We start from the raw sequence: 18,264 nt of genomic DNA, 5'->3' as shown, positions 1-18,264 counted from the left end.
GATCCGGGTCTCCTAGTCCCAACAATACACCCTAAGGCTTATAACATTCACCGGTGCTCAGGGGGCATGAGGCCAGGGTCAGGCTTAGGGTCTTGCCCTTGCTGGGCATGCATCTCTCTCCAGAGCCACCCGCCAGCCCTGTGGTCCCGCCTGCTCCCTGCAGCCTCTGACATTCGTCACCGCTGTCGGGTCCGCAGCGAGAGAGGCAAGCTCCAGGTCTGCTGAGCGAGCAGTTCTCCCGAGGCTGTTTTCTATTTAGCAGCCCAGGCCCCTTCGCGTCACCACTGGGCCTGGCCCACACATCCTCATTTCCATCAAGGACTCTTAGGAACCGCTTTCTCCTCTGTCCTGGAGGCTGCTCCTGGCGGCGTGGCGCTGGAAGTCACTGAAGCTCCCTGAGCTCAGCAGAGGCCACAGATGTCGCTGGCAAGCAAGCAAGCAAGTGGGCGCCGGCCAGCGGGGGCGGCCCCGCCCGCCGCGCCCCCAGACGGCGGCGACGTTAATTCCCAGCGAGGCCACCCCTCACCTGCCTTCCTCCGGAGCCCAACGTGCGCGCTCCAACCCTCCAGTGGGGGGTCAGCGTCGCCGGCGTGCGGGAGGGGCGGGTCCCGCGGGCCCCCGGCCCCAGGGCTCCCGGCGCCGCCCCGCGCCCCGCGCCCACGTGAGCGCGCGGACACCCCAGCGCTCGGCGGCGGCGGCGGCTCGGCCTCCGCAGCGCGCGGTGAGTGGGGCCCCGGGGTGGGGGCGCGCAGCCTACCCGCTCCTCCGCCGGTCCTCTCCTCTCCGCACCCGTCCCGCTCGCCCTGCCCTCCCCGCTCGGCTCTTCCCGGCGTCGCCCCCTTTCCTGGGCTCCTTCCCTCCCCTTTCCTGGCTCTCTTTCCTCCGAATACGGCAGGCAGGCTTGATCAGCCAGCCGAGAGCGGAGACGACAGACCCCCAGAACCAGCCACGGTGCGTTGGGGGTGGGGGGCGGTGTCGCTGGGAACTGAGTCCGCAGGTAGCTTGGTGCCTTCCTTCCCAGGTGTGTCTGTGTGCCTTCCTGCTGTGTGGCGTTCTGTGTCTGCGGTGCCCATGAGTGGCAAATGCTTGTGTTGTGTGACTGCATCCGTGTGTGTTGATGTATGCACCTGGATATGTGTGGATGTTTGACTGCACACGCATGCATGCGTGGCTGTGCAGGTCCGCATGTCTGTGCAGGTCCTCGCGTTTCTGTCCGCATACACCTATGCACACCTGGATATGTATGCTCGTGTTTTATGTGGGTGAGTGCCAGTGTGTCCTTGTGAGTGCCTGTGTACTCTGGCACTGGGACGTATCCACGCATGTCTGCGGTGTGCATACACAGTCTAAGGATGGTGTGACCGGTGCAGCCTGGCTGGGGCATGTGCAGGGTTGTGTGTATGTGGTGTGTTTGGTGTGGTCGTGGTTGTGCTGTGTGTAGGTGCCTGTTGCACACGACATCAAGAGACTGCCCATTCAACGGTGCAGCTCCCTCCCCACTCCCTCCTCAGGCTGGCCACGTGGGGGTCATTGTGCAGCCAGATAGGGTGGCCCTTCCTGTCCTCCTCTTGCCAATCTCAACTGATTCTGGAGGTTGGTGGGTGAATCCCCTGCAAGGAAGACCAGAGAGGGTCATTTAGCGAGGCCAGGCCCCTGAATAGGCCATCAGCTTCTGCCCCAACAGGGGAAGGCTTTAGCTGGGAGGACAGCCACATTCACATTGAAAAATTTATTTAAAAAAATCTCTCTGGCCACTTTTAGTCACTCCTGGCAGTGCTCAGGGGAGCATGCGATGCAGGAGATCGAATCGGGTCTTGCATGCAGAGCTTGCACGCAGCGCGTTGAGCAACCTCCCCAGCCTGGGTTCTTAGAGTAAGATGCACTTTATTTAATGTGGATGAAACTATCATCAGCATTCCAAGACATCAGGTGTCTTCGCCTTCCATCTCAGACATATCGATTAGAAAATTCTGGGGTGTGTTCTGGGGCGACAGTGCAGTGTGGGAAGCACACGGCAGGCAGATGTTTGGACTCAGTTTGATTTTGACATGTTTCCCTTAAGGAGCTCCCTGGACAGATGTCTCAGTTCTTTCCTGGGGACCCCTGATGGGCTCACTCAGGACCTCCCTGCCTTGCTCACCCAGGTAGTGCAGCTGTACTTGCTGGCACTGATTTTCTGGGTCGCTGCTGCTTTTGTCTTCGAGCCCCAGGTGGCATCAGCCCAGGGCGGCACCTGTGTAAGCTGCCCTGGGAGCCAGACTGCCAAGTGTCTTCTCCAGAGGGCCGCGGTGCACGTGGCTGGCACCCGCATGGGAACCCTTTGCTGGTGTTGGTGTCATTCTGTCAGCTGGGCTGCTCCACGCAGGTCGACAGCACGTCTCAGGCCTGTCACTTCCCAGAGGCCATGCAGCAGCTCAGGCAATCCTGACCCTTTTCTGCCTTAGTGACCCTGGAACCGCCACAATGTCCTTGGATGACCTGAGTATTTCCCGTAGATCCTTCTCGCCCTCGTCAGCTGTTGGCTGTTGAGTGTGGGAGATTGTCCCCTAAAAAAAAAAAATCTCCAGTGTCATCAGTCCCCTGGGACAAACAACAAAGGTTTTGGAATATTAACGGGAAGCAAAAATGCACTTAGAGGGGCTGGAGCAATAGCACGTTTGGCGTTTGCCTTGCATGCGGCCAACCCCGGTTCGATTCCCAGCATCCCATATAGTCCCCCCGAGCACCGCCAGGAGTGTTTCCTGAGTACATGAGCCAGGAATAACCCCTGTGCAATGCTGGGTGTGACCCAAAAAGCAAAAAAAAAAGTGAGTAAGATGCACCTAGGAAGGAGTAGAATACAATAGCTTCTAGATGTAGAGGGCAACTTAGGCAAGAATAGAGTAGAAAACTATCCTGACTTTATTTTATTTTGTTTTCGTTTTGTATTTGGGTCATGGCTAATGATGCTCAGGGGTTACTCCTGGCTCTGCACTCAGGGCTCACTCGTGATGGTGTTTGGGAGACCGTATAGGATGCCGGGGATCAAACCTGGGTCAGCTGCATGCAAGGCAAACACCCTCCCTGCTGTGCTTTTGCTCCAGTCACTGCCACGACTTTATATTTTAAGGGTGCTTCCTTATCAGCTATGAAAAAGATCCCATGTTCTTCATGTTCCCATTGAATTTTGATGTGGTTAGGAACTTAATGCACACTAATTTAATTAATTAACATTAGTTACCTCTTAATAACTTTGTCAGCATCAGCAAAAACTCACACTTTGGGAACCAGGGTGGGGAGTGGTCTCCTGTTGACTGAATGGCCAGGGGTACCCTCACTCATGTCACCCCCGCCACGCTAAAGCTTGGACAAATCCATGTGTGTGTCTCTTTATGTGTTTGGGACTTCCAACTTGAAGGAGGTGTGAGGCGCCAATCTGATTGGCTGGAGACAGTTGGGGTTCTGTGTGTCCAATACCTTCCTTACCCCATCTCCCCACCCACATCTGCACCCTGTCCTGCCCCTCACAGCCCTGCAGATAGACCATGAGCAGCCACGGCAACAGCCTGTTCCTGCGGGAAAGCGGCCAGCGGCTGGGCACGGCGGGCTGCCTACCAGGGCTGCAGGACCGGCTCCAGCAGAGGGCGCTGCGCACGCGCCTGCGCCTGCAGACCATGACGCGGCAGCACGTGCAGCGCTTCCTGCGCCGGAACGCCTTCATCCTGCTGACCGTCAGCGCTGTGGTCATTGGTGAGTGGTGGGGGCGCCTAAGCCACCGAACTGCCAGCATCCAGCTTGTGGAGACAGGGCTTACCCCCCCCCCCCCATTCCCCTCCCCACGTATGGACGCAGTGGTTGCATACTCCTGCAAACTTTTTTGCCTGCACACGTGTCTGCACGTATAGACCACACCTGCTTATCTGCTTTGCAGTTTCTGCCTCGGAACACACCTTTAATGTACACATTAAACTCATAGTGTTCATGGAGACTCACGGACCTGCTCTCATTTGTACTCTGGAATGCACCTTCACGTGTGTCTGTCTCTCTTACACTCAACATCTGCACGCTCTGAAGTTCACAATCATACACCATCTTGTTTGAAAATAGTGACATACACATGCAAGTCACGCCTCCTGCACACATGCGCATCTCCTGTGCATGCAACCATGTGCTGAGGGACGAGTCTGTGTGCCCAGAGGGATGTGCATGACTGCTTTACCTATGGGTACATAGATATGTGTAAGTATCTGTACAGAATCTTACAGGTCAGCATGGAGCACACTCCTACTTTGACAATATAGCGCAGAGTCATAGCATGGTCCTCTCTGCCTCTGTCTGTCTGTCTGTCTCTCTCACACACATGCCTCTTTTTGGGGTGGGTGACCCTGATCCAAATGCCACTCTGCTGACACCTCTTTTTGTCCCAGGGGTCAGCTTGGCCTTCGCGCTGCGCCCTTGTCAGCTCACTTACCGCCAGATCAAGTATTTCTCCTTCCCTGGAGAGCTTCTCATGAGGATGCTGCAGATGCTGGTGCTGCCTCTGATTGTGTCCAGCTTGGTCACAGGTGAGAACCTTGGTCATATTTGCCAGAAGAGAGCTATCCTTCAGCCCACTGTCCAGCTGTAGTTCACCTTCCAGAGATGGTTCAGGTCTTGGTTCAGGTATTGGTCACGTGGTCTCTGGCTACTTGTTTTCAGTGTGACTTCATGAGCAGTTGTAGTACTCTGCAGTAGGCAGACCAATGTGTTTTTCCCTCCAACCTCCTTTATGGAAGCAGGCTGTGGTCCACATTTGGCCTTGTACGTTTTAGAAGCAGCACCTGAGATGGGGTTCACTACAAAAGCAGTTTGTGAAGAGATGGCTCTCAAGAGAAACCCGTGAGCACATGACAGGGTGCAAAAAAAAAATTTTTTTTTTGCAAAAAAAATAAAAACTAGCATTCTACCGTGGGCTGGAGCAATAGCACAGCAGATTGGGTGTTTGCCTTGCATTCAGCCGACCCGGCCCACCCAGGTTCGATTTCTCTGCTCCTCTTGGAGAGCCTGGCAAACTACCGAGAGTATTTCGTTCACACGGCAAAACCTGGCAAGCTAACCGTGACATTTTTGATATGCCAAACACAGTAACAAGTGTCACAATAGAGACGTTACTGGGCCCACTCGAGCAAATCGATGAGCAACGGGAGGACAGTGACAGTGACAGTGACAGTACTCTACCGCAGTACCGAGTGACAGAATTGATTTCCCAGCCTTGCCGTACCTGAGTGGGGAAGTTATTTTTTTTTTGAGCCCTTTCCTAGGCTGTCCTTAGATATAGGTCTCCCCCCTGGGCAACTCTTCATGAAAAGGAGGCAGCAGGGGTTATAAGCAGCAGGAGGACAGACAGGTGCACAACCTGGCAAATGGCATTTGGCGTTTACAGGCACCCAAAGTCTCCACTATGTATAGCGTACAGAGATGTTTAGAAGGAGGTGTGGTCTGGGGGTGGATAACAGACTGGTGAGTGGGAAGAAAGAGTGAAGTTATGGCGCCAAATAGGGATAAATGGAGGATGGGAGTGGCTTGGGGTGAAGGCAAGGCTACAAGGTGGCTGTTGGGACAAAGGATGGGTTCCACAGCACCTGTGGGAAATACATGGTCTGGCTGAAGAACAGTGGGCTTAGGTATGGAGAGATGCAGGACAGGCAGCGCATAGGGTACGGGTGTGTGGTAGGTGGCTGTTGGATGGGTGGGGAGGGGGGTGGGGTGGTGCTGGAGCTGGTGCTGGGACAACACTGTTCTCCAGGTATGGCGTCCTTGGATAACAAGGCGACAGGGAGGATGGGTATGCGGGCAGCGGTCTACTACATGGTGACTACAGTCATCGCGGTCTTCATTGGCATCCTTATGGTCACCATCATCCATCCCGGGAAGGGCTCCAAGGAGGGGCTGCACCGCGAGGGCCGTATTGAGACCATCCCCACAGCTGACGCCTTCATGGACCTTGTGAGGTGACGTCTTTCCTTTTCTTACCTTTTCTCTTTCATTTTCTTCTTGGTCACACCCAGTGGTGCTCAGGACTTCCTCCTGGCTCTGTGCAGGCAGGGACCAGGGGACCAGTCAGCTGTCTGTGAGGCATGTGCCTTACCCACTCACCTATCTTGCTGCCCCCAGGTGATGTTGGTTAATGCTTCACACACGACCACTCACATTCCAGGAGAGATAAGGGGACAAGGACACCTGCTTGGAAATGATGACACCCAGTCCTGGGGTTGGAGGATTTGAGGTGGTGTCCGTGTATTTTTGATGGATCAGTGGCACATGTGGGGTGTAAGAGAAGTGGAGGATGCTTGGCAGGATGTTATTGAGTGGGTTTTTGTGCACACATATCAATATCCAGGTTCCTGGATGACCCAACCGTGAGTTGGGGCTCATACCGTAGGCTCGTCTCTTTGGGATCCCTGTTGGTTCAGCAGGGGAGTGCATGTACTTCATTCGCTAGTCTCATCATGACTACAGTGTCAGGCCCCTTATTACTACTGGCACTGTAGACCCCTTTCTGAGTTCTAACTCCTTTCTTTCCTCTGGTCATTTTCTGCAGAAATATGTTTCCGCCCAATCTTGTGGAGGCCTGCTTCAAACAGGTCAGGGGGGAAGTATGCGGGTTCATCCAGCAAGATTGGTGGGTCGGAGGCTGGAATGGTGGAGGCATGAGGGGTGGGTGGGAGGGTAGAGGCAAGAGGGACGGGCGGGTGGCAGGGGGGAGGCCTGAGGAGGGTTGAGGAGGTCCATACAGCCCTGGCAAGGTCCTTCTGGCAGAGTCCAAGAATGAATGTCCTTCGCATTGGTGGGTTGATCAAGAGAGGGCCGTAGAGAAGGCCGCTGGGAGGTGCTGTCTGGGGACACTAAGGGAGGATCCCAGGGTTCCTACAGTGGTGGGAGACAGGCCCAGCATATTTTAGGCAAGAACACCTTTGAAAGTCATGAAAAATGTAGACTTGTCTCACTATTATATGTGTGGGCTGCTCTCAGATGCTTCATTCACAGATGCTTCATTCACAGACGCTCCAGTGCTTTGCTGGAATCACACAGTCACACATTCAGTAGAGTTTAAATATGCTAAAGGAGACTCTGCAGGGTGTATTCAGCAGGAATTGACATTCATTGTCAAATTTTCCCAGTGATTCAGATGTGTCAGTCTAGTCTGGTTCAATCTCTTTCAGTTCAAGACACAGTACAGCACAAGGCTGGTCACCAGGACTGTGGTGCGGACAGATAATGGGTCAGACCTGGGGGCCTCTATGCCTTCCCCATCCTCCATGGAGAATGGAACAAGCCTTCTGGAAAATGTCACACGTGCCTTGGGCAGCCTGCAGGAGGTGCTGAGCTTTGAGGAGACTGTCCCCGTGCCAGGCTCTGCCAATGGCATCAATGCCCTGGGCCTTGTGGTCTTTTCTGTGGCCTTTGGGCTGGTCATCGGTGGCATGAAGCACAAAGGTCGGGTCCTGCGGGACTTCTTTGACAGCCTCAATGAGGCCATCATGAGGCTGGTTGGCATCATTATCTGGTGAGTGAGGATTCATGCCAGGGTGGCATTGGCAGCTCCCAGGCAGGAGGGTGCTGATGGCTCATTCACTCAGATCCTTGTGTCTGCATTCACTCCCTCACTCACTCATCTCTCACTCGGTCACACACTCAGTCACTCCTACCTGTCTGTGCTTCCTTTGCTCATTCAGACACACTAGAGCATATGCACTATTTACCATCCCAGTTTACCCTTTCTCCTCTAGATCGTCGGAACTGTCTGCTCCCTTAGTGTATTTGCATATGCTCATTCTTCTATGATGGACTCACTCATTCCTCCATCTGGCAGTCCTAAGTTCATTTAGAAACTTTCCATCCGTTTTGCATCTATCCATGTATTCATTCATGAAGCCAAATGTTTATTCTCTGTATTCATTCACTATTTATGTCTGCTTTGCTAACTTTGCTGACACTTTTTATGTGCCCTTTCCTAAGTTCTTACTCATCCCCTCGAGGATGATTTATTTATTTCTCTTTGCCTTTTTTTTTTTGTGGCCATACCTAGCGATGCTCAGGGGTTACTTCTAGCTCTGGACTCAGAAATTACTCCTTGGGCTGGAGTGATAGCACAGCTGGTAGGGCGTTTGCCTTGCACGTGGCTAACCTGGGTTCGATTCCCAGCATCCCATATGGTCCTCTGAGCACTGTCAGGAGTAATTCCTGAGTGCAGAGCCAGGAGTAACCCCTGTGCATTGCCAAGTGTGACCCCCCCAAAAAAAGAAAAGAAATTACTCCTGGTCGTAATTCCTGCTGGGACCATAGGGGGTGCTGAGGGTCAAGTCCGGGTAGGCCACAGGCAAGTGCTCCCCCGTTGTACTATTACTCTTGCTCCAAGGGTCCAGTGCCTCCATTCATTTTTTTGGACATTATGTCTTGTGTCAATGATGGGTCTCATTCTCCTAACCCTGAAAGAGCCTTGAATATGACACTTTTTAAAAAATCTCAGGACTAGGACGAAGGAGACGTTACTGGGGCCTGCTTGAGGCAATCGATGAACAACAGGATGGTCGTGATCATGATCGCGATGTCTTGTGTCAGGTGCATTAGATTCACTCCCTGTCTCCCTGTCTCCAAGGGACTTGCAGAGTCTCAGAGGAGACAGGCATTCACTCCATAAGTATCTATATATAGGCAAGGGCATTTAAAAAGTGTCGGTAACATGGAAATGTGGAGAGCCAGCAAAGGCATATGCAGCAAATTACAACTTTGAAAGTAAAGGAGGGAGGGGAGACACCTCAGGCAGAGGGAAGAGAACTTGCAAAGCTGGAGAGAACTCGGGAATGGTTAGAAGCTCTCGAAGACTCACCTCAGGGCTTCTCTCCCCCAGCCCTTGCATTCCTGGCTCAGTTCTTTTTTTTTTTTTTTGGGTCAAACCCAGTGATGCACAGGGGTTACTCCTGGCTCATGCACTCAGGAATTACTCCTGGCGGTGCTCAAGGGACCATATGGGGTGCTGGGAATCGAACCTGGATTGGCCACGTGCAAGGCAAACGCCCTACCCGCTGTGCTATTGCTCCAGCCCCAACCTTTCTCAGTCCTTTACTCAGTGTCTTTGCACCCTCCTTGAAATGTCCACTTGTGGGGCCCCCTCCACATTGCACACTGTTCCTTCTCATTTCAGGCCCAGAATTTCTTCTGATACTCCTTCCTTCACCATCACATTTAATTCTCCTGCTCTGTGCAGTTTTTGTTTTGTTTTGTTTTGGGGCCACACTCAGCGATGCTCAGAGCTTTCTTACACTTGGCTCTGTGCTTAGGAATCATTCCTGGTGGGACTCTTGTAAATATACTTGATGCTGGGGATTGAACCTGGGTCAGCTGCATGCAAGGCAATGTGCCCTATCCTCTGTACTATCTCTCCAGTGCTCTATGTAGTTTTAACTAACACATTTTAACTTAAGTATTTCTATGAGAGGGTACCATATCTGCATATATGAACTAGGTAGACAGCTGCTGAATGAATGACTAGTTGGTAATTTGATCGAAGGTCGTCGGGATGTCGGTGATCTAGAAGGGCACTGGAGAATAGCATTTGTGGAGCTGGAAGGCAGTGACGGGTTTGGCCGGGGCTGAGAGCAGAATGGGTGAAGTACTGATGTGATGATGGTGGCAAGTCATGGGGCCAGATTGTTTTGTCATGTGGGCTCTTACACGTGTGTGTCTTGGCCCAGGTACGCACCGGTGGGCATTCTGTTCCTCATCGCAGGGAAGATTCTTGAGATGGAAGACATGGCTGTCCTGGGGGGCCAGCTGGGCATGTATACCTTGACGGTCATCGTGGGCCTCCTCCTCCATGCTGGCGGGGTCCTGCCCCTTATCTACTTCCTTGTCACTCATCGGAACCCCTTCCCTTTCGTCGGGGGCATGCTGCAGGCGCTCATCACTGCCATGGGCACGTCTTCCAGGTATAACCTCGCCTCTGCTGGCCCCCTTCCCCACTCTGTGTGGTCTCTCTCAGGTTCTCCTGAGCTCCTTCCACACCTCCCCCGTTCTGCAGATGGTCTTTTGAGTTAAGTATCAAAGTCAGACACACTGGAACTCTCCAGGAAGGGTTCCTTACCTACCCCTTCTTCTTGGTCCCCCATGTTCTAGTTCAGGGCTGCTGTCGGTTTGGGATGGTTTCCTGGGACCCTCTGCACTCTCCTCTCTCCCTGTTTTGCGGTTAAGTAACTGGCAGCGGAATGTAGCCCAGAAGGGCAATCGTTCTCCACTCAGGCTGACCCCGGTCTGGTGGCTAGCGGGAACTCCTTGGACAGCTCATCAGTGAAGTCACTTTTCCTCCCTGGGGAGTCTGGGGAGAGACGGACAAGCTGATGGGGATCTCTGAGTCCCTTTTAGTCAGAGGGGTGGGGAGCAGAACACTGACCTGGCCAGTGTTAGTAGAGCACACTAGTATCCCATGGCAATTGGCTTAGGGGGTCGAGTGCTCCTTAGACTGTAGACCCCACTGTGTGTGAGCCTGGTCTCCTCCCAATCTAGCTCTCAGCTGGGGGAATGAGGCATGTGCTCTGCTCCAGGTGCTGACTCTGTTCCGCCTCCCCCCACCCTACTGCTCCGGCCACACACCCACTCTCCTGTGCTCAGCCCCCTGGCCCTTTTTCCCACAGCTCAGCAACTCTGCCCATTACCTTCCGCTGCCTGGAAGAGGGCCTGGGCGTGGACCGCCGCATCACCAGGTTCGTGCTGCCGGTGGGGGCCACGGTCAACATGGACGGCACCGCCCTCTACGAGGCCCTGGCTGCCATCTTCATCGCCCAAGTCAACAACTATGAGCTGAACTTGGGCCAGATCACGACCATCAGGTGAGAGGGTTCTGGATGGCATCGCAGGTGGAGCTGGAAGTCACCAGTGCAGCTACTGGAGGGGGTAACGGCAGGTTGAGGTTGAGGGAGTCCTGGTTATAGAGGGCTTGGGGAAGGAGCCCCATCACCCCAGAGTAGGGTGTGGTGTGGGTCACAACACAGCAGAGGCTGTCAGAAGCTGGCATCCGTGCCAGCAGATCTCTCTTGCTACTGTGGTCAGCCCTCCTGACCACTGTGTTTCAAAATATGTCTAGTGTGTCCAGAAAAGTTTCCTTTTCCCCAGGGTCCCCCTTGTAAGTGTGTGTCCAGTGAGTACCATGTGTAGAATCGTTGGTCTGTACTTTGGCAGGTGGATGATTCCCTATAACCCACTTACCTTGGTATCTGTTTTCTTCCTTAATGCTGCCTCCTCACCCCCCAGCAACTAAGTCTGTTTCACCCCTCATCTTCATCTCTGAGAAAGTTTGTTAGGTGTCTAACATGTAATCAAAGTCATTTAATAGGAGTTAAAAGAACCCATGATTTGAAGTTTCTGTGAATTGTCCAGTTAGTGATTCAAAGATCACTATGAGTTCACAAAATATGTGGGTGCTGTGAAGACATGTCCGTTCGGTGGCTGAGAGCCACCTCCAATCCTCCCCAGGCCTCCCCAGCAGAGAGACAGAGAGATGGGGACCACAGCCTGATGGTGAAAATGGCCCATTTAGTGAGATCAGCTAGCACCCTTATAGAATATCTGGTGGGGTCAGAGTTGTCGGACTGCACTTCTGGGTGATTTATAGAGGTGAAACATTCCAGCAGAGGCAGTTCTCTGGGGGAGATCAACTCAAGGAGATGCTCTGTCTCCCAGGGATATCTATATTGCTTTCCCTTTCCTTCTAATCATACATATCAAACAATTAAGTCAAACAGTTAATCAAACAATCAAGTCAACTTTTTTTTTTTTTTTGCTTTTTCGGTCACACCTGGCAATGCACAGGGGTTACTCCTGGCTCTGCACGCAGGAATTACTTCTTGCGGTGCTCAGGGGACCATATGGGATGCTGGGAATTGAATCCAGGTTGGCAGCATGCAAGGCAAATGCCCTACCCGCTGTACTATCACTCCAGCTCTGAATTAAGTCAACTTCTTACCAATACTTGCAGTGTTTGGATAAACACAGTAAGAGATAAAGATTCCAAACTTAGTTCTCTGGGCTCTTAGTTCTCTGATAGCAAGCAAGGCTTTTACTGTAAATCCCAAGCTAAGTCCTCAGGCCATTTCAGCTTGTCCTTCCCCATGGGGGTCTTGTCTCTTGTCTTGCATCAAGACCATGCATTTATGCTTTCTAAAATGTCCCATTTCGTTGCTGGGGTAGCTTCTCCACTTGCCCCGGGTCCATCCCAATCCCACAGCACGACCTCCTTTTTGGGGTATTAGTGACTACAGCAACTGAAACCTGAGTAGAGTAATTATGACAAATGCCCAGGATTAGACATATTTCAGAGTCAGTCAACTCTCAAATATTAGCATTAATGGTATTTCTGTGTTTAAGCAAAGAACATTTCTATAGTAAAATATGAAAAGGCTATAGGGGTAATAGAAAAGCAAGTAATTCACTATAAATACAAAATCCAAAATTACCAGAAAGTTTTGGCTTATAAGTAACCAAGACTGACTTGGGGGAACCGTGACAATGAGAGGTAAAACACAAAGAAAAGGTTAAAGATAAACTCGGGACTAGGGATGCTCACAAAAGCACTGTAAGCTTCTCTGGGAGGAGGAAAAGGGGCAATTTAATGATGAAGCCTAAACACTTAGGGTGACTGTCCAACAGATCACTGCCATAAATCAGGCACATCCAAGTGCACAGGGTGAGATGTGGCAGGGGTGGGGTGGGGGTGGGGTCTCAGGTCCCGAACCATTGATGGGGCCACACCATCTTGTGTGTGAGGAGTCTAGAACCTGTGGCAGCCGCAATGTGCAACTATTCACGGACTGAGGCTGGGAAGCCAGGGTTTCTGTGGGCATTATTCCCTTCCTGTCAGCAGACAGATCTGCAACGACCCCCCTCTTTTTAGTGTGATGTGCAGAGAGGGACTTGCATTTCCTGGCTCTCTGCTGCTTCCCTTTCCAGCCCCCAGAGATGACCACATGACCACCTGCCATGCAAGTTATCTGGATACACATGCCGCCACCAGCGGATGGACTTCTGATCCCATCCCAGTGGATATTGGGGGACTGACTGCATTGGTACCTGTGGGAATTCACTTGATTTGTTTTCATTAAAGCTTGTGAGTTAAGAACTCCTTACCATCTTCTTTCCTTTCCTCCCCCCGACTTCCTTTTTTCCTTCTGTCCACAGTATCACGGCAACAGCAGCCAGTGTCGGGGCCGCAGGCATCCCCCAGGCTGGGCTGGTCACCATGGTCATTGTGCTTACATCCGTCGGCCTCCCCACAGAAGACATCACGCTCATCATCGCCGTGGACTGGTTCCTGTGAGTGTTCTCCATGCTAGTCCCGCCCCACCGTCCCCCTCCGCCCTCCTCCACATTACCAGCCCATACCGTTTCGTTCGTTTGATCATCTCCCAGAAAAGTCCTCTCTTGCCTACCTGTGTAGAAGTGTCCAAACAGCCACAACACACACCTATCTTGGCCCAGTCTATTTTGGCTTTAAAACTGAGCAGTGGCATCACCTAGTTTTAGACCATCCCATGGTCCCTCAGCTGTTCTTGATTCTCTAGTTATGCAGTAACTCCTCATCCTCCTCTAGCTCCCAGTTCCTCATGTTATGGATCAGATGGCTACATCCTGTGTGTATGTGCATGCGTGTGTGTGTGTGTGTGTGTGTGTGTGTGTGTGTGTGTGTGTGTGCGCCACTATCTGCTGTGCTCAGGGTTTACTCCTGGCTCTGCACTCATGGATCATTCCTTGTGTGTTTGGGTTACCAAATAGGGTTCTGGGGATTGAACCTAGGTCAGCTATGCATAAGGGAAGTACGCTACCTGCTGTACTATCTGTCCAGCCCAGATGATCACATCTTAGAAATTATTGCACTGGGCCGTGAAGGATAGTCCAGTGTGTAGGGGCCTGCCTTGCATGCAGCTAACCTGGCTTTGATCTCCATCAGGGCACAGGATCCCCTGAGTGTCATCTGGAGTAATTTCTGAGCACATAGCCAGGAGCAAACCCTGAGTACAGCCAGGTGGTAAAAACCAAAATTGCATTGCTGAGTTCCAGGAAACTGGGAGAGGTTCCATCCTGGGTTTGTTTTTTGAGGAGAATGATTTTGGTGATGCCTGGGAGTAAATGCTCAGATGTTGGACCAGAACGTGGGACCTCAGAGAATTCCTTCCCTCTCAAACTCTTGGGGATTCTCAGCATCTCCTGTCCCACCCAGTGACCGCCTGCGCACAATGACCAACGTTCTGGGGGACTCCATCGGAGCAGCTGTCATCGAGCACTTGTCCCAGAGGGAGCTGGATCTGCAGGAAGCTGAGCTGACTCTTCCCAGCCTGGGGAAGCCCTACAAGTCCCTCATGGCCCAAGAGAAGGGGACGTCCAGGGGACGGGGAGGTGGCGAGAGTGCCCTGTGAGGCCTGGCTCTGCCACCCAGAAAGGAGGCTGGAGGGAGACCCAACATCCTCCTGACCATGAGCACACACATATCATCCTCATGTTTGGTGGCAACAGAGATAAAGGCACAGGAATGAGCACGTGTGACTCTCCGTTTCTCTGTGTATGTACTGGGAACCCTGTGGGAAGCAGCCAGGTGGGCAGGGGAGGGGGGCTTCTCTGATGGTGGGGGCCCTTAAGGGCCCACATGGGGTGGTTGGGTGCCTTGGGTTCCTTTTTTTCTTCAGGAACTGAAGAAAGCCCAGGGAAGATGTGTTTCTTGAATAAGACAATAACATGTGGGCTTCCCTGAGAGCAGACTCTGGTTCCCCTCCTTTCACACCTCACAGGTCAATGAATGTCCCTTTAAATGGGTTACTAGGACACTGACAGAGGCAGTGGTACTGGGCAGATGATGAGTGCCCAGAGGAGTACCAGAGCCGCCACCATTCACTGTCCAGCGTAGTTCCCATGTGTTGTAGGAGACACTTTACATCTACCAGCTTTCTCAGAGTTTTGCAGAGTTTTCATTCCTGTCCACTAACCATCAGCCTGCTGACCGCTGGGTTCAGTGTATTGGAGTGTCGCCCTGGTAGGGCTACTGCAGCCACACATTAAGGCCCTGAGCACATGCTGGGGATCAAACCTGGGTCGGCTATGAGCAAGGCTAGCGCCCCATCTGCTGGACTCTCTCTGGTCCCTCTTATTCATTTTAATATTTTGTCTCTTCTGTGAACATAATTTCAGCCCAAAAGAGCGTCTTATAGCAGCCATTTATCTTTATGTCTTGTTGCATCAGTATTACGTTCTATGGCACTGTCCAGATTTGTGTTAAGAGTTGGTCACTTGCCTTGCACTTGGCCAATCTGGGTTTGCTCCCTGGCATCCCTTAGGGTCCCCTGAGCACCACCAGGAGTGATTCCTGAATGTAGAGCCAGGAGTAACTCCTGGGCATTGCTGGGTGTGACCCAAAAAGCCAAAAAAAGACCCCAATCTACTTACTATTTATCCTAGTTCTAGCTTAAGTTCTCAAGGGGCAAATCCTTGTGAAAATTAGGTACGTTTTCTATTTAGAAAAGGTGAAACTCTATTTAGGAATCAGCATTTGGAGGCAGGAGTGTTGTCAAGTCAGTGTCAGTTGATAAAGAGGTGCTCCCACTCCATCTCCTCACCTCCTACTCCCAGGTGTGGATTCCTGAATTTTTCACTGAATTCTCAAAGGGGCTTGGAGAATTGCTGTGGCAAATTTGTGGTGTGGGGACTGGTACATATCTTTCCTTAGTCTGCAGCAGTCCAAATATTTTAACCTTGTAAATTTTCACAGGACTTCCTTATGTTTGCTCGAGCGGGCCCAGTAACGTCTCCATTGGAGACTTTGTTGTTACTGTTATTACAAAACATTATTTAGCCACACATTTAATCAGAGTAATACAGATTCAAAAGCAGTTCAAATTCAAGATTGCAAATATTATTAAACTTGTTTAAAATCAAGACCATGTTGATGCTTACTCTGTATACTTGTATATAGAGTTAGTCTGGCACAATGTCTCAACTTCTTGAACTTTTTTTTTTTCCCCACTGGCAAAAAGGAAATAATTTTATTCAAGTAGATATAGAACATTGTTTGCTCAAATTTTAATACTGCTTTACATAGTTTGTGAAACAATTTCAATCGTGTTTATTACTCAAAATGCCAATGGATTACAATCTTTCACTGGTGAGACACTCGATAATCTCCAGAGGAAAATACATCAAAAGCATATATACAATTATAGAAGTTCTTAAAATACATGTAGCCCTGATGGTACATTATTATTTTTTTTTTTTTACCGAATTCTTTGTATTTAATTGGTATTGTAGGAATACTGTGGCTAGACATTATAAACATTACAGCTGACAGTTATGCCACTGGGATGAGATTACAACTTTTTAACTATGAAAAATTTGATAGCTGACTTTAAGAATTTTTATATTAATCCTAAAGTCATATTTCACAGCATAGAATACATAGGGAAAGCTATAGCTATTTTTATTTTATTTTATTTTTATAATTTATTTATTTATTTATTGAATCACCATGGGAAAGGTTACAAAGCTTTCAGGTTTAGGTCTCAGTCCTGCAAATATCAAGCACATTTCCCTTTACCAAAACTTATTTTTTACCATGAAGAACCCCAATAAAACCCCACCCCCCACCCCTCCCAGTCCCTGTAGGGCAGATGAATTCTAGTTAACACTCTATCTGCTTTGATTAGATTCATTGTTTCAATAAAAGATTCACCACTATTATTTAGAGTTTACCCCCCCCCCCCCGAATCAGACATGCTGACAAAGCATTGTGAAGTGATTTGCTTTCTACAGCTGGGTTCAAGAATTAAATGTTGGTTTTGGATTTCTGTAATTTTACTTATTGACCCTGGAAGTATTTATACTGAAAGTCAGATAGTTAAGAAATTGGTTTCTGTGCTCTGGAGTCGTGGCCGTGCTGGAGAGCCGCTAGTGGGGGGCAACTGGTGGCCTCGGTAGGGCGTGAAGGGCAGACCGAAACGCCCCCCTTCCCATGAGGTTTTAGTCGCCCCCAGTCCCCCGGCTCATACCTGCTGTCCACAAGGCTCCCATGCGGCCGCCATCTTTCTTTCCAGAGAGGAGAAGGCGACTGGGGCAACACCCTTTCCCCTCCGGACAGACCTGATGGCCTGGATCAACGCATAGTCCGTTCACTTTTCTGCTCCAAGCTGCCGGGTTCTGCATTAAGTCCTTGTGCTTCTGGGGCCGTGGCTGTGCTGGAGAGCCGCTAGTGGGGGGCAACTGGTGACCTCGGTAGGGCGTGAAGGACGGACCGGAACGCCCCCCTTCCCATGAGGTTTTAGTCGCCCCCACACCCCCGGCTCATACCTGCTGTCCACAAGGCTCCCATGTGGCTGCCATCTTTCTTTCCAGAGAGGAGAGGGCGAATGGGGCAACACCCTTTCCCCTCCGGACAGTCATGATGGCCTGGATTAACGTATAGCCCGTTCACTTTTCTGCTCCAAGCTGCTGGGTTATGCATTAAGTCCTTGTGTTTCTGGGGCTGTGGCCGTGCTCCAAACTTAACTATGATTTTCAGAGAGAAACGTTGGGTCATTTACTTCCCATGGATCACTTTGTATATAGAGAGATGTCGCGCGGTTTTGAGGAAAAGTCCTAGTTCCCGCATACTCGAGCTGTGGTTGTAGAGGCTTTTGGTCACCGGGGTTCCATCTGGGGGAGGCGGGATGCGGTACCTACCCCATCTGGGGCTTCCCGATGATCTCGGCTCTTTTTGGAACCTGTTTTTTTTTTTTCTTTCTTCGGGATCTGTGGATCCTGCCCTCCATGTTGTTCTTCTCTTCAGCTGAATGTTGTAAATATGGCGCTGGGGGGCGGGCTGTGGGCGTGACTTCCGGAATCTGAGGTTACCTGGGAGTTGCAGTCCCGGCACATTTGAGGAAAAGTCCAAGTTCCCGCATACTCGAGCTGTGGTTGTAGAGGCTTCTGGTCACCGGGGTTCCATCTGGGGGAGGCGGGATGCGGTACCTACCCCATCTGGGGCTTCCCGATGATCTCGGCTCTTTTTGGAACCTTTTTTTTTTTTCTTTCTTCGGGATCTGTGGATCTTGCCCTCCATGTTGTTCTTCTCTTCAGCTGAATCTTCTTGAACTTTCTTAAAGTAATCATTCGATGGGGTCTAGAAATTCCTCTTTTCACAAATCCAGGGCGCGCACCTCACCCTAGCCATGGGAGTGAATTTCCAGAGGCAATCTTTTGGCAGAGTTGATAGTACAGAGCTGGAGAGCTGAGATT

At 51.1% G+C, this 18,264-nt stretch overlaps 1 protein-coding gene across 1 annotated transcript; it reads left to right on the top strand.

Annotated features, from left to right (window-relative positions):
- Positions 1 to 555: 555 nt before the first annotated feature.
- On the top strand, positions 556 to 14,675 carry SLC1A6 (solute carrier family 1 member 6). Its single transcript, XM_056119425.1, has 10 exons — positions 556 to 721; positions 3,510 to 3,729; positions 4,407 to 4,544; positions 5,765 to 5,969; positions 6,560 to 6,602; positions 7,182 to 7,525; positions 9,714 to 9,947; positions 10,650 to 10,844; positions 13,189 to 13,323; positions 14,228 to 14,675. The coding sequence occupies exons 2-10, from the start codon at positions 3,525 to 3,527 to the stop codon at positions 14,421 to 14,423; spliced, it is 1,695 nt and encodes a 564-aa protein (XP_055975400.1). The 5' UTR covers positions 556 to 721; positions 3,510 to 3,524; the 3' UTR covers positions 14,424 to 14,675.
- The last annotated feature ends 3,589 nt before the right edge of the window (positions 14,676 to 18,264 follow it).

Source organism: Sorex fumeus, unplaced genomic scaffold (genome assembly GCF_029834395.1).
Source record: "Sorex fumeus unplaced genomic scaffold, SorFum_2.1 ptg000041l, whole genome shotgun sequence".
NCBI classification, from domain to species: domain Eukaryota; kingdom Metazoa; phylum Chordata; class Mammalia; order Eulipotyphla; family Soricidae; genus Sorex; species Sorex fumeus.
Note: the sequence above shows the minus strand (reverse complement) of the source record. Positions and strands in the feature narration are given on the sequence as shown.